The sequence below is a fragment of the Ovis aries genome, chromosome 18 (genome assembly GCF_016772045.2).
Source record: "Ovis aries strain OAR_USU_Benz2616 breed Rambouillet chromosome 18, ARS-UI_Ramb_v3.0, whole genome shotgun sequence".
In the NCBI taxonomy this organism is placed as follows: Eukaryota; Metazoa; Chordata; class Mammalia; order Artiodactyla; family Bovidae; genus Ovis; species Ovis aries.
Genome location: NC_056071.1, coordinates 52512935 through 52526452, shown reverse-complemented (window position 1 = coordinate 52526452; position 13518 = coordinate 52512935). Strand labels below are relative to the sequence as shown.

The window sequence follows — 13518 nt, the reverse complement described above, 5'->3', positions numbered from 1 at the left end:
AATCAGTTGACAGTAGTGGAATCTTTATAAATTCAGCATGCTTTTTCTTTTTCTTTTTCCAGTTTTTTATTTTTTTAATTTTAAAATCTTTAATTCTTACATGCGTTCCCAAACATGAACCCCCTTCCCACCTCCCTCCCCATAACATCTCTTTGGGTCATCCCCATGCACCAGCCCCAAGCATGCTGTATCCTGTGTCAGACATAGACTGGCGATTCAAGCATGCTTTTTCAAAATAATTATTGAATCTTTGGGTAAAGTATGTGAGTTAACATGAAATTGCATTTCAGTTAAAGTATCTGTTGATTAGATTGACAGACATTGATATCATTATTGAGAAAAATAGCCAAATAACTACAAGCATTGTTTCAAAATTAATTTTCCTTTAAGCAGTTTTGTTTTTGTTTTCTTCACAATTGTGTTTTGTTTCAGGGATAGCTCAGACTTGAATCTAATGAAGGGAAACAGAAGAGTTGGCAGAGTTCTGATTCAAAAGTCCATGTCAAGAGACTTTTATGATTTTGGAGCCTCTGTTTCCTAATATCTATAATAACAGAGTTGAGTGATTGTTAACATCCTTTCTATTAATAACTCTAAAAGCCTCTGTCTACTATGTAGTATAAGGTATTTAAAAACCAACAAACATGCAAATAAACAACAAATCTCATTTATTTTGTGCTACTTGAAAAAGGAATCATTTGTAAGGTTATTTTGAAATAGCTGTCCTTGCCTTTTGTTTTTCTGTAGATGGACCACACATCCCCGACCTACATGCTTGCTAACTTAACCCACTTACATTCTGAACAACTTCTACAAGGCTTGAATCTTCTTCGTCAACATCACGAACTCTGTGACGTCATTCTTCGAGTAGGTGATGTTAAAATTCATGCTCACAAAGTGGTACTTGCCAGCATCAGCCCATATTTCAAAGCTATGTTCACTGGAAACCTCTCTGAAAAAGAGAACAGTGAAGTTGAGTTTCAGTGCATTGATGAGACTGCTCTCCAGGCCATTGTGGAATATGCCTATACAGGGACTGTTTTTATTTCACAAGACACAGTTGAATCTCTCCTTCCAGCAGCAAACCTACTGCAGATAAAACTTGTCCTGAAAGAATGTTGCGCATTTCTTGAAAGCCAACTTGATCCTGGTAATTGTATTGGAATTTCTCGTTTTGCAGAGACGTATGGTTGCCATGACCTTTATTTGGCAGCCACTAAATACATATGCCAGAATTTTGAAGCTGTTTGCCAGACTGAAGAGTTTTTTGAGCTCACGCATGCTGATTTGGATGAAATCGTTTCCAATGACTGTTTGAATGTAGCTACTGAAGAGACTGTTTTTTATGCACTTGAGTCTTGGATCAAGTATGATGTCCAAGAACGCCAGAAGTACTTAGCTCAGCTACTTAACAGTGTGCGATTACCGTTGCTCAGTGTTAAGTTTCTCACTAGATTGTATGAAGCAAATCATCTTATTCGTGATGATCGCACTTGTAAACATCTTTTGAATGAAGCTCTGAAGTACCACTTTATGCCAGAACACAGACTGTCTCATCAGACAGTCTTGATGACACGACCTCGCTGTGCTCCCAAAGTACTCTGTGCAGTAGGAGGAAAATCTGGACTGTTTGCCTGTTTAGATAGGTAAATAGAAGGCTTTTAAAGGATGGATGTGACGTGGGTTTGATCCCTGGGTCGGGAAGATCCCCTGGAGGAGGAAATGGCAACCCACTCCAGTATTCTTGCCTAGACAGTCCCATGGACAGAGGAGCCTGGCAGGCTATGGTCCATAGCATTGCAAAGAGTCAGTCACGACTGAAGCGACTTAGCACAACATACACTAATAGATTGTATACTCTTAAAATTTGCTGATTTTTTAATATTTTTAAAATAGTTTGATTTTCCTGTTTACTTTCTCTGCTTCTTTTTGATTTTTTCTTCTCTTCTTAAAACACTTACCTATTTGTTTTAATCAGATTTTTGTCCATTCTCTGTAACACTCTCAACCCTTCTTCCCTCCAAGTGCAAAAATTTTATCCATCCTACTTAGTTGTGAACTTTTCTACCATTTTATGCCCTTTTTTTTTCTCTTTGTGAAATCATTTACATCTCTGAGTCAGACTAGGTCAGAGGGGATTTATTATTGCTGGCTATATCAGATGATGCTAAAGAAGAGAGCTAAGAATATGTGATGAAGGCAGACTGGGAAAAGAATGTGTCTGAATGAGTACAATTAATCAGAATAACCACTAAGGAAATAAAAAATAGGATACTAATACAAGTCTTGGAATTTCCATGCAATTTATTTCCTTCATGTAAATATTTTTTAACAACAGTAGTAAATAGGTGCTTTCTTTCCTAATAAATAGGCATTGTCAGACTTTTTCTGTGAAGAGCCAGCCAAACAGTAACTATTTCAAACTTTGTGGGCATATGGTCTGTTGTAACCAACTGAGTCTGTCATTGCAGTACAAGAGTGGCCATAGACAGTACATAAACAAATGAAATGGCTGGGTTCCAATAAAATGTGTTTACAAAAGTAGCTGGTGGATTGAATTAGACCCATAGTAATCATGATTTAGAGCATTCCACTGGTATCTTTAGTCTGTTTTTTATTTTATATTAGATACAGTTGATTAACAGTGTTGTGTTATACAGATAACTTTTGTACATTGAAAATATAGCTGGATGTTACCTTTGCTTTTCTCCTAACTGAGATTGCTTTGTGAAAACGTTTATGTTTAATATATTTCTTTAATATTTAATATTCTAAAATATTTCCAGACATTTAGTAGAATGAGTTTCCTCCAATAAGAGGAGATTTTTTTTTTTTTAATCAAAGTCAATTGGTGGGTTCTTTATCTTTTAAAAAGTCTCAGTGTACATTTTAATTGTAGTTTAAAACTGGTATTGTTGAGGTTGGGCTGACAATACCTTTAAAATTCCCTTACGCCCCTCCTTGATACCATCTCCGTCTCTCCCCCAGAAGCAACCACTATTCTGAATTTTTAATGGATTATTCCTTTGCATTTTGTTGTAATTTTGTCACATATATGCCCCAATATATAGTTAGGTTTTGTAAATTTTTATATATAAATGCAATAATACCATACGTATTCTTCAAGAACGTGTTTTCTCATTGAACAGAAAGTTTATAAAATTGAGATTGCATGAGGAAGTAGTTCATTTAGTTTCACTGGTATATGATATTATAGTAGGTGGACATAACATTTTCTTTCTGTAATGAATATGATAACTATAAAAATTAGTTGAAATGGTCCACATATATAGAAAAGTTCACAAATCCCAAGTATACAGCTCAATGAGTTATCACCAAGTAAGCATTACAAACCATTTCACGAAAAGAATATAACCAACACTCAGAAGCCACCCTTAAGGTCCCTCCCTGTCCTCTCTGAAGGTAACTGCTGCAAACTGTGTTACAGAATCAGTTTGGCTTGTTTCCCTGAACATCATATGCGTGAGGTTCATTGCTGTTGCATGTACTTGTAGTTTGTTCGTTTTCATTGCTATATAGTATTTTGTTACAAGATACGCACAGTTTACATATCCATTTTATAATTGATGGAAAATTTGGATTATTTTCAGTTTTTGATTATTAAAAATAATGGTACTGTGAACATCATTGTACATATATATATATGTGCATTTCTTTTGCGTGCATATCTTGGAATGGAATTGCTTAGTCATAGGGTGGACACATCACGTTTATGCATTCTCCTTTTGATAGATGATTGTGTTGTGCTGCTATAAATATTTCTCTATTTGTGTCCTATTTGCAAAACAATCTGTCTAGGCATTCCTTAGAATAGATACACAAGAATGCAATAGCTGTATCAGAGCATATGTGTATCTTCTATTTTGCCAGATGTTGTTTATGGGCCATTTTGATGTTTTAAATTTTAATGTTTGTCTGCTTGTTCTTTAGTGTGGAGATGTACTTTCCTCAGAATGACTCTTGGATTGGTTTGGCTCCCCTAAACATTCCTCGCTATGAATTTGGAATATGCGTTTTAGACCAAAAAGTGTATGTTATAGGTGGTATTGAAACTAACGTGCGTCCTGGCATCACTATCAGAAAACATGAAAATTCAGTAGAATGCTGGAATCCTGATACAAATACCTGGACTTCTCTCGAGAGAATGAATGAGAGTCGAAGTACCCTTGGAGTAGTGGTACTTGCAGGAGAACTTTATGCTCTAGGTGGTTATGATGGACAGTCTTACTTGCAGTCTGTAGAGAAGTATATTCCCAAAGTAAGAAAATGGCAACCTGTGGCCCCCATGACGACGACAAGAAGCTGTTTTGCTGCAGCAGTGCTGGATGGAATGATATATGCCATTGGAGGGTACGGTCCTGCCCACATGAACAGGTATTTAACTTCGTCCAGTTGCATATGCTTGTGGATTTTTGAAAGTATCATTAACAGTGATTTCTGGATTTTAAGTGATTTGTGCCTATAAATGAACTCTAATTTTAAAATAATGTTAATAGGTATTTGGGAAACAGTCAGGTCCATATGAGAGTATGTCTGTAATAGATCTACATGAATATTTAATACACACCTAAAAATCAGTTCCCACTTATTAAATTTTACATTCATTCATTCAGTATAAACGGACTGGATTTTAAAATTCACAAGTCTGAAAATATGGTGAAGTTAGATCACTTTAGATTTGGGATAGTATGTGTATGTATAAGTGTGTGTGTGTGTGGGTGTATGTGTGTGAATGATCTGTTACTGTACTGCTTAATAGAATAAAAAAGTGAAAATGTCATTTCTATACACTTTTAAGGTATTATAATGCATCATAAACTTTAAACCTTATTCAAACATGCCTTTCTGGATTCTTATTCTATAATCATACATGTATCATTATGTATCTGAGCTGTGCTTGAGTTTAAATGTGAAATTTCTGTGTTTTGTAGTATTCTTTTAATAAAGGAGAAATAGATATGAAAAAGTATAAAATGACTGCTTATATGGAAAATTAATCATAATTCTGAACCTTTGTTGAAAGTTGAAGTTCTAAAAATACTATCTCTAATAGTATTTTTTTCCCCCAAAATTTTTAATTCTGCTCAAAAGTTTACCGGAATCTAATAGTATTTATCTGTAGTAGTGGTATGTATTTTACTTATTATAAGCATTTTAATGAAAGAATGTGTGGTGGTTTGTTAACAGACTGAGAAAGTAGTTACACAATAGTATTTCATCTATAAATTTTTATTTCTGTGCAGACTAAATTTTTCCTCCTTTTTGTTGCTCCTTAAGTTGAAGGAAAAGTATTTGGAGCCTAGACATGCATTTGTGTTATTTGAAAAGCTGCTAGCAGAAATTTGTAAGATGAAAGATTATGTACTTTAATTTTGAGATAATGCTGTTGAAGTTTAAGTTCTTGTTACAAGTTTATCACTAGACTCTTCTTGTTTGGTGATTTTGCTCTTACTCTTTTTATCCTGGTATACTTTCAGAAATTGTTATAGTTTAGTCTTTTAGTCTAGCCTATAGCCTAGTCCCTATTCTGAACTCCAGACTGACTCTCAAATGCTTCAGGCTTTCTTGAGAAGTTAGGCTAGAACCAGAATAGGCTCAGCCCACTCGCCTTTGTACCCCTTCAGGACAAAGCATAGGCTTAGAGGCCTTCTGGGATTTTCCAGGGAAACTTTTGGAAATTCTGATTTGATTTGAATTTCCTAATCCAGTTTGGAAATGCCAGGAATTCTGTGGAATACACACTTGATCTAAATCCTGCACGACTTGATCTGAATCCTGAATGAATTTTCCTGAATGACTCAGATTATTATGATTAGCCAGTTTGTGTTTGGAAATCTGTGGTGTTTGTTCTGCAGTAAGTCACCATGAATTCACCTGTAAGAAAAAAATCCTCTTTCCTCCTCACCATCTTTCCTTCTCCTTAGTTGTGTGGAAGATCCTTGGTATCTTTAGGAAACATCTATGTTCAGTATGTGATTTTCAAAGTCCTTTCACGTGCATACTCATTCGACTTTATTCTTACATGAATCCTTGATGTATTATCCCCATGTTTGCAGATGAGAGGAAATGACTTCTCTAGGATTACACAAATCCAAAGTAGTAGGGCTAGGGTTCACTCAGCTTTGGGTATGTATTAGTACTTGAATCCAAATTTTCTGACTTCAAAAGCTCTATGCCCTTCACACACCTTACTGTTCATGCAATATAATGGAGTAGGATATGGCTGTTATTGCACCAGTCTACAAGGTAAGCTTTTATCCTGCGATTTTATCAGCAAAATATAAATATTTGGAACAAACTACTCTTGTTTTATGTCTGTCCATTTTCACTTTTAAACTCTGGTGGGTTTTAGTTGCTTTAGGAGGAAGAATGACACAAAGAATATGTGAATTAATTCTTTCTTTTGTGAATGTTTGCAGTGTGGAGCGTTATGATCCAAGTAAAGACTCCTGGGAGATGGTTGCATCTATGGCAGATAAAAGGATTCACTTTGGTGTGGGTGTCATGCTAGGCTTTATTTTCGTGGTGGGTGGACATAATGGTGTTTCACATTTGTCAAGCATTGAAAGATACGATCCTCATCAAAATCAGTGGACTGTGTGCAGACCAATGAAAGAACCCAGAACAGGTAATAATAATGTCCCAATATCTAAACATATAGGACAATATGTTTTTATAGTGATATTCTTAAAATAGTAGTTTCTTGGGATATAACAGTAAATGACTTGTCCAGAAAAAACCTTTATGATGAACTTGACAGACACCTTGATTAGACAAAACTATATAGATTTCTTTACTGTGATTTTAATATGCCAGTGCACATATTGTTATTTTTTTAAACTTGTAGAATACATTTTGAGAAATACTGATAACAGAAAGTATCTGATAGAAGCTCTTTTTGTCCATGTAACAAATGTCATTTTATGTGTTACATACACACACACACACACACACACACACACACACACACACGATTTTTGAATTGTTCTATTTGTTGTTTTTTTTTTTCTTTTTTTTTTTTTCCTGTACATCAGTGGTCTCCCTGTTCACTTTCAAATGTTCTCTCTTCCTCAAGAGATACAGTTGATCTGGAAAGGATTGGACTTCAGGTTTCATAAAGATAAATACTTTGAGGAAAAGAAGAAATTATCCTTGAACCCAAACTCAAATCACGTGATTTTAAGAGGAATATTTTACTGGTGGAAATGCTTTAGGAGTATCCCTTTCATTTATGATTAAAGAAATCGCTGAAAAATAAACATACAAAGGAAATTGAAAAGAGAAAATGGGATGCACTATTTTAGTCATCTACTATAATGAGTTTCTGTGGTACCATTGAGTGAGAAAGCCCAAAAACAATGAAAGTATAAAATAATTGAGTAGCCTTGTTCTTTTTAGAACTGTATATAAAGTAGAATTTATAAAGCATAAATTATATAGTTTAATATATGTTTAAAATGTCAATATATTTGAAAACAAGTAAATGTTTTTTAAAAAATATAAATTTAAATTGAGAAGAAAGCTTGTGGAAAGATACATACTACAGTCTTAATATTTAACTATGGTGGAGAGGAAGAGTAGGATTGGGGAGAAGAGATGAAGGAGTACTTAAGCTGTTTTATACTAAGGGATCTTTTTTTTCCGGTAAGCACATATTGCTCTGTTGCTTGTAAAATGAATAATAGATTGCTGAAATGTGTTTTAAGAAAACATTTAAATACAAATTTACTTTTAGTGTGAAATCAGCTTCATGGTTAACATATTTTTCCTTCTGTTTTTTTAACCTACCTTTCCTAGGAGTTGGTGCTGCAGTAATTGATAACTACCTTTATGTAGTTGGTGGTCACTCAGGGTCTTCTTACCTGAATACCGTGCAGAAATACGACCCTATCTCAGATACATGGCTGGATTCAGCTGGCATGATATACTGTCGCTGCAATTTTGGACTAACTGCACTTTAATTAGTGTGGACTTGTGGAAATAGTGTAGTGATGAACCTTGTGACGCATGAGAGGATCCCCAGGTTCCTGAAGCTGCAAAGCTACACTGCTTTCTTTTTAACTTAAAATGGCATGAAGACGCAAAGTTTCGTTGGGTACTTTGAACTGACAAGTAGCTTTGATTGCTCTTGATTACATAGTGAATCAGTAATAAAAAAAAAAAAAAACCCACAAAAAACAAAGATCTTGCCAACTGAATTGTGCACTTTCCCCCCCCCAATACTAGTATAGAATAGTTTTATGTTCATAAGTGTACATGTGGAAAAACCCTTGCTGCTTTTAAAAAAAATTTAGCTTTCTTCCTTCTCCTTGTTGTGCATCATGATGAGAGACGCTTAGATGCTGGAGTGTACTGAGTGACTAGACATTGCTGATGCTGTCTGTTGGATATAGACATTTTAAACAAACAAAGGGCTGCTCCCCCTCCACCCCCTCCCCGGTACTTTTAAGGGTTGTAAATTACATACCATAGTGAATCACCTGGATTTTCTTCCTGCTAAATGGCTTAAGGGCTGGGGATATAATGTTTGCAAGATAAATGCATTTACTATCATGATTTGGAGTCCTGTTTAAGCAATCAGATATTTACTGTGTATGCCTTTTTTATATGGGCAGGTTAATGCTGGATGAATTTAGTTACCCATCTATGCTATGCTAAGCATGGATAGAAAGAGTTAAGCATATCCGTTCCAATTTTTTTTTATAGCAGTACGGCAGGCTTCCCATTGTTGATGTAAATATTTGACAAATGTTGCCACCCTTAGTGCACATTGAGATTTTTCATGTAACCTTAAAATAATTTTAGTTTTTTAAGACTTTTGTTTGCTTTTTCAAAGTGTTCAGATATAAAAATGGTGCTAACTGTAGGATCTATTACAAGGCTGTGACAATGTTCTTTTGGATGTTAAATATGAAATATGCATGACATGTTTTTATAGTATTTTTCATTTTTACTAGCTTGGTTCATTTGTGCTTATTAAAAATGTTGGTGATTATACTAATATTTACATCCAAAAATTATTCAAGCAGCCTATGTTATGCTTTTCATGGTTCCTGAATAGTGACTTAAAGAAAGATATACTTTGTCTCTTTTTGTTGTGCTGGATGTTATATGCCCTTCTTAAAAACAGAAACATATGCATTAAATATAAAGCACTAGGCAGTTAAGCATTACATTTCTTAGGTAACTGAATATTTTAAAGTTATTGAGGAAAACTGGAACTCGATGTTTACTTGAGTAAAGGTTCTAATTCAGTTCTCCTTTGACTAAAGAAATGATCTTTTAAAGTAAAATTGTTTGCTATAAACTAAGTGACAGCTTATTTAAAAGAACAGACTAATTCCTTTTGTTTTGCATGTTTTCGTAAATGTCCGTTAATCTTGAATATGTTACTTTGCTTTAGAGTGTTGGTACTTGCATTTTTGGTACTGTAGTAATTTTGTTTTCCTTATTTTTTTCTTTCATTTTTCTTTTTCTTTTTTAAGACTGCCCACTGTCTCTTTCATAGTCTCTTTAAAACTAATATATATTTGTCCTCAAAAAAAAAAATTCATACTATATTCTTAAGTGCCATAATGTTCTGAACTATTGTTAAGAAGCCATTTATAATTATAAAAAATAGGTTCATTTTTAGGATATGTGTTATTTCTTGAAAACTACTTTTAGCCAGGCAGTTTTCCGTTTTCCTTGTTCTTCCATAAACTGCCAGTTGTAGATTTAAATATGTACTACAGAACTATGTGAACTCATCTTTAATCATATAGGTAGTTTCATGCTTTATAAATATTTGCACAGATTATAAAACCTTGCAAGTGAATTTTAGTCTCTTTCTAATTAAGAATTCAACAAGAGCTACTAATAAAATTGACAGGCTGAATATTTTCTATGTTGCTTGTTTGAATAACTTAATGATATATAGCAATAACTTTTTAATTGATTTGAATAAATCTGTTGAATAGAAACAAGGTGCACTATAGTGACTGGCCTAGATTTTATTTAAAGAAAGCAGTTTAAAGCAGTTGAAAATAGATTGCATCACATATGTAATTTTAAATCCCCAACTCAACTTTCTTTCTGTTTATATCAATCAAAAGAGTTTTTTCTTGATAATACTAAAAATGTTAATCCATAGTTAAATACATCCTATTCCATGTTTTTAATTCCCTCTCCCCAGAAGGTAAGGGAATTTGAAAGACTAGAAATTTATTTTAATTGTAAACAGATCTATGCTATACATCTTATTTTCACAATATTTTCTGTACATATCATTCGCACTGTCATGTTAGTATAAAATATATAATCATTTGATAAATTAGACCAAAGGCATAAGTTGATCATTATTTTGGAACAACCTAAATTTCATCTCCGTGAAGACTAAATGTGAAACATCTTGGGCAATAGTACGAGCCATATCCTAGAGAACCAATTATGAAAACCTGGGAAAAGGAAGAGAAAAAACCCTCAAATTTAGAAATATTTATGTTAGGCTTGCTAAACCTACTTTACTGTGAGTAACAACCAGAGGTATCGTGACCTGACAACTGATAACCTTAGAACAGAGCCTTCTTCTTCACATTTGTGAGAAGTTTCATTACGAATACTTTACTGACAAATTGTGAATTTAAAGCCACATTTCTTATGTTAAAAAGGATCAAAATGTTTTAATATAAATTCCCAGGACTGAAGATTTTAAAAATAATTTTGTACACTCAAGGAAAGGAAAAGGCTATTTAAGATTGCCTAAACTATTTTGGAAAAGAGTACAGTGGGAAATAGAAATTAATCCAATCAGCTAGAAGACAATTGCCCTCTGTAATTATGATAAGACTTAATCTGGTAGGAACTTTTTAGCCATTTAATATTTGTTGACTATAGTCATAGAACTCAAGTGATTAATGTAGTCCAAAGGATAGTTTAGTTATATAATTTCCACATGTTATTGCTAATACTGTTTTACACATGAATGAATATTACATTATAGGATTACTATCAAGTAATAGAATGGCATTAGGTTTTGAAAAATTATTTTGGTAACTTGACGAATATGGAGAGTCTACTATACTTACAAGATACTGTGTTAGATGCTATGGGAGCTAGGAATATAAAGCAAATATAGCCTTTATTCAAAGAGTGAAATATAGTGAGGGAGACTTACACCCAAATAACTGTTATGGTAAAGGGTGAATCTAATTCCTTATTTCCAACATCATGAAAAGTGATCAGAGATCCAATTTATGTATAAACATTTGTGTCTTCTGGTGTCCAATTAGGTTTTATTGACATGACATAAAATAGAATTATTTAAAAAACTAATATTTGTATAACTCCAGCTTTCCTAAAATTGGATAATATATTTTCTAGTAGAAATACAGAATTATAGAAAATTTTAAAAATATTTATTATGCTTTCAAGACTGGCTGACTTTGAAGGAAAAAATATGTAAATATAATGCTGTTTGTTTTCAGTTTTGGTGTTGGATTTCTGGTATCGTCACCTAAGTGCTCATTTTCAGGAAAATCAGACTCTACAATAAATATACTGCTTCAAGTTCAATAAACTTGTGATAACCTCTATAACCTCTGTAGTTTGAAAGTTAAGAACTTACAAAGATGTCACATGTCAAGTTAACATCCAGTTCTACTTCTTAACCTTTTTTTCCTTTGTAAAACAGCACTTTAGTTAGACAAGATTTAATTAGATACAGTTATTCTGTGGCTGCATATATATTAGATTTCACTTACAGTATGTTAATTCAGTGTTGATATACATTTGAAAAGAGTGAGGAAAACAGGAAGTTTTGAATACTATAGGTTTACAGGTTTTCTTACTGTCATGAATATGGAGTTAAAAATCCAGTTTACGTCTCTGCAGAGAGAAAAATTGTTATCCATATGTCTTTTTATCGTATACATATTTAACTAGAGATAATTTATTGTTAATTTTGTCAAATTATCATGTGTAACTCCCGTTTATTTTAAAATACTAAGCAAAAAGTTCCAAGTTTGCCTTAAAAACAAGTGAAATTAAAGAACTGGATGATAATGCCTATATTTTTGCCTTATGAATTGTGCTGTATCATAAACCAGAGATGGTTTTGATTTTAACAGGATTATGAAATTTTGTAGATGTAGAGTACTAATATTTGTACTCTTGCAAAGAATGTGATCTAGTTGTGGATTATGTTAGTGTTTAAATGTTTTTGTATATGTATTTTACCTCTGAATATGTATCTTTTTAGCATCAGGGTTTTATTTTATTTTTGTTTACATAGTGAAGTGGCATTTAACTTGTTGAAGGTTGTATTCTTTTGTCTTTTATTTTTAAAGTTCTTTGTGTGTACTATTGTGGTTATGCTCTGTATTGACTATGGTTAAATTTCATTTAATGTGAAATATTTAAAATAAATATGAAAAATAAGACTGTGTGTGTGTGTGTCCATTGTTCTGAATTGACTGAAAATAACTTTGTCATGCTCAACTCTTAGGTTCTTTTCAGTAGATAGTGGCCACAGAAATTGGAGTTGAATGTGGGATAGCTACTCCTTTACATCCTTCTTAGCAGGTTATAATGAAAACATGTCTTAAACTAAATCCTACTACATATTTAGACTCTTTAGATGAACAAAGCAAGATTAACAAATGGATTCTGATAACCCTTGCATACAAGGGCTGGAAATATCTTTAGACATTCCATGTATCTTAAAACTTTAATTTCCCCAGTAAATATCCCTGACACTTAATATACTAATTAGCAAAACATTGGATACAGATCAAATTATGGGTGAGAGATATATTTGTATCTGCCTTGAGCATGGGTTTCCTGGTTAGGCGGCCAGCTACCACATCCCTCAACTGCATTCTTAAGTGAGGGCAACTCCTAGAGTTGAAATAGATACATACTGAAGTAGTTAAAGAGTATTATAGATGATATATATAAATACTCATTTTGGGAAGACATTAAAATATTGGATTTAAGATTTCTAGACTGGATGCTTTTGAAATTCTGCTTTTTAATTCTAGTGAAAGTGAAAGGACTGTAGCCCATCAGGCTCCTCCATCCGTGGAATTTTTCAGGCAAGAGTACTGGAGTGGGTTGCCATTTCCTTCTCCAGGGGATCTTCCTGACCCAGGGATTGAACCTGGGTCTCTTGCATTATAGGCAGATGCTTTTACTGTCTGAGGCACCAGGGAAGCCCAAAATTCTAAGACATTCACAAATAGCTTTCATGTTACCCAGAAAATCTGTCAGCAGTTATTAGAGTTTGGTATGTTTAAGACATAGTGGAAGGTGTAAAGGGGTGACAAGCCGTATCCTACCATCTGCTTGAGGAATGAAAAAGTCACCTCATTTGTGTTTTTGGTTTTTGTTGTTTCAGGAATGGAGAATAGAATGCCACCCTGGCAGAGCCCTAGCAGTGCCTCTCGTATTCTTTCTAAAATTACTAGATGCTTTTCTTGTTTGAGGCCAGTGTGGGAATGGGAGTGAAAGTTTCAACTC

The 13518-nt window shown here is 33.6% G+C and overlaps 1 protein-coding gene across 3 annotated transcripts in view; it reads left to right on the top strand.

Moving 5' to 3' along the window:
- KLHL28 (kelch like family member 28) overlaps positions 1-12438 on the top strand; it is a 36615-nt gene extending 24177 nt beyond the window's left edge. For 2 of the 3 annotated variants that reach the window (XM_004017920.5, XM_042235326.2), the window contains exons 2-5: positions 748-1646; positions 3952-4395; positions 6441-6649; positions 7819-12438. In XM_004017920.5, coding sequence (XP_004017969.1) covers positions 748-1646; positions 3952-4395; positions 6441-6649; positions 7819-7982 — 1716 coding nt within the window. In that variant the 3' untranslated portion in view covers positions 7983-12438. Of the gene's footprint in view, positions 1-720; positions 1647-3951; positions 4396-6440; positions 6650-7818 lie in introns of all 3 variants that reach the window. The other variant, XM_042235325.2, reaches the window with a different exon arrangement.
- The last annotated feature ends 1080 nt before the right edge of the window (positions 12439-13518 follow it).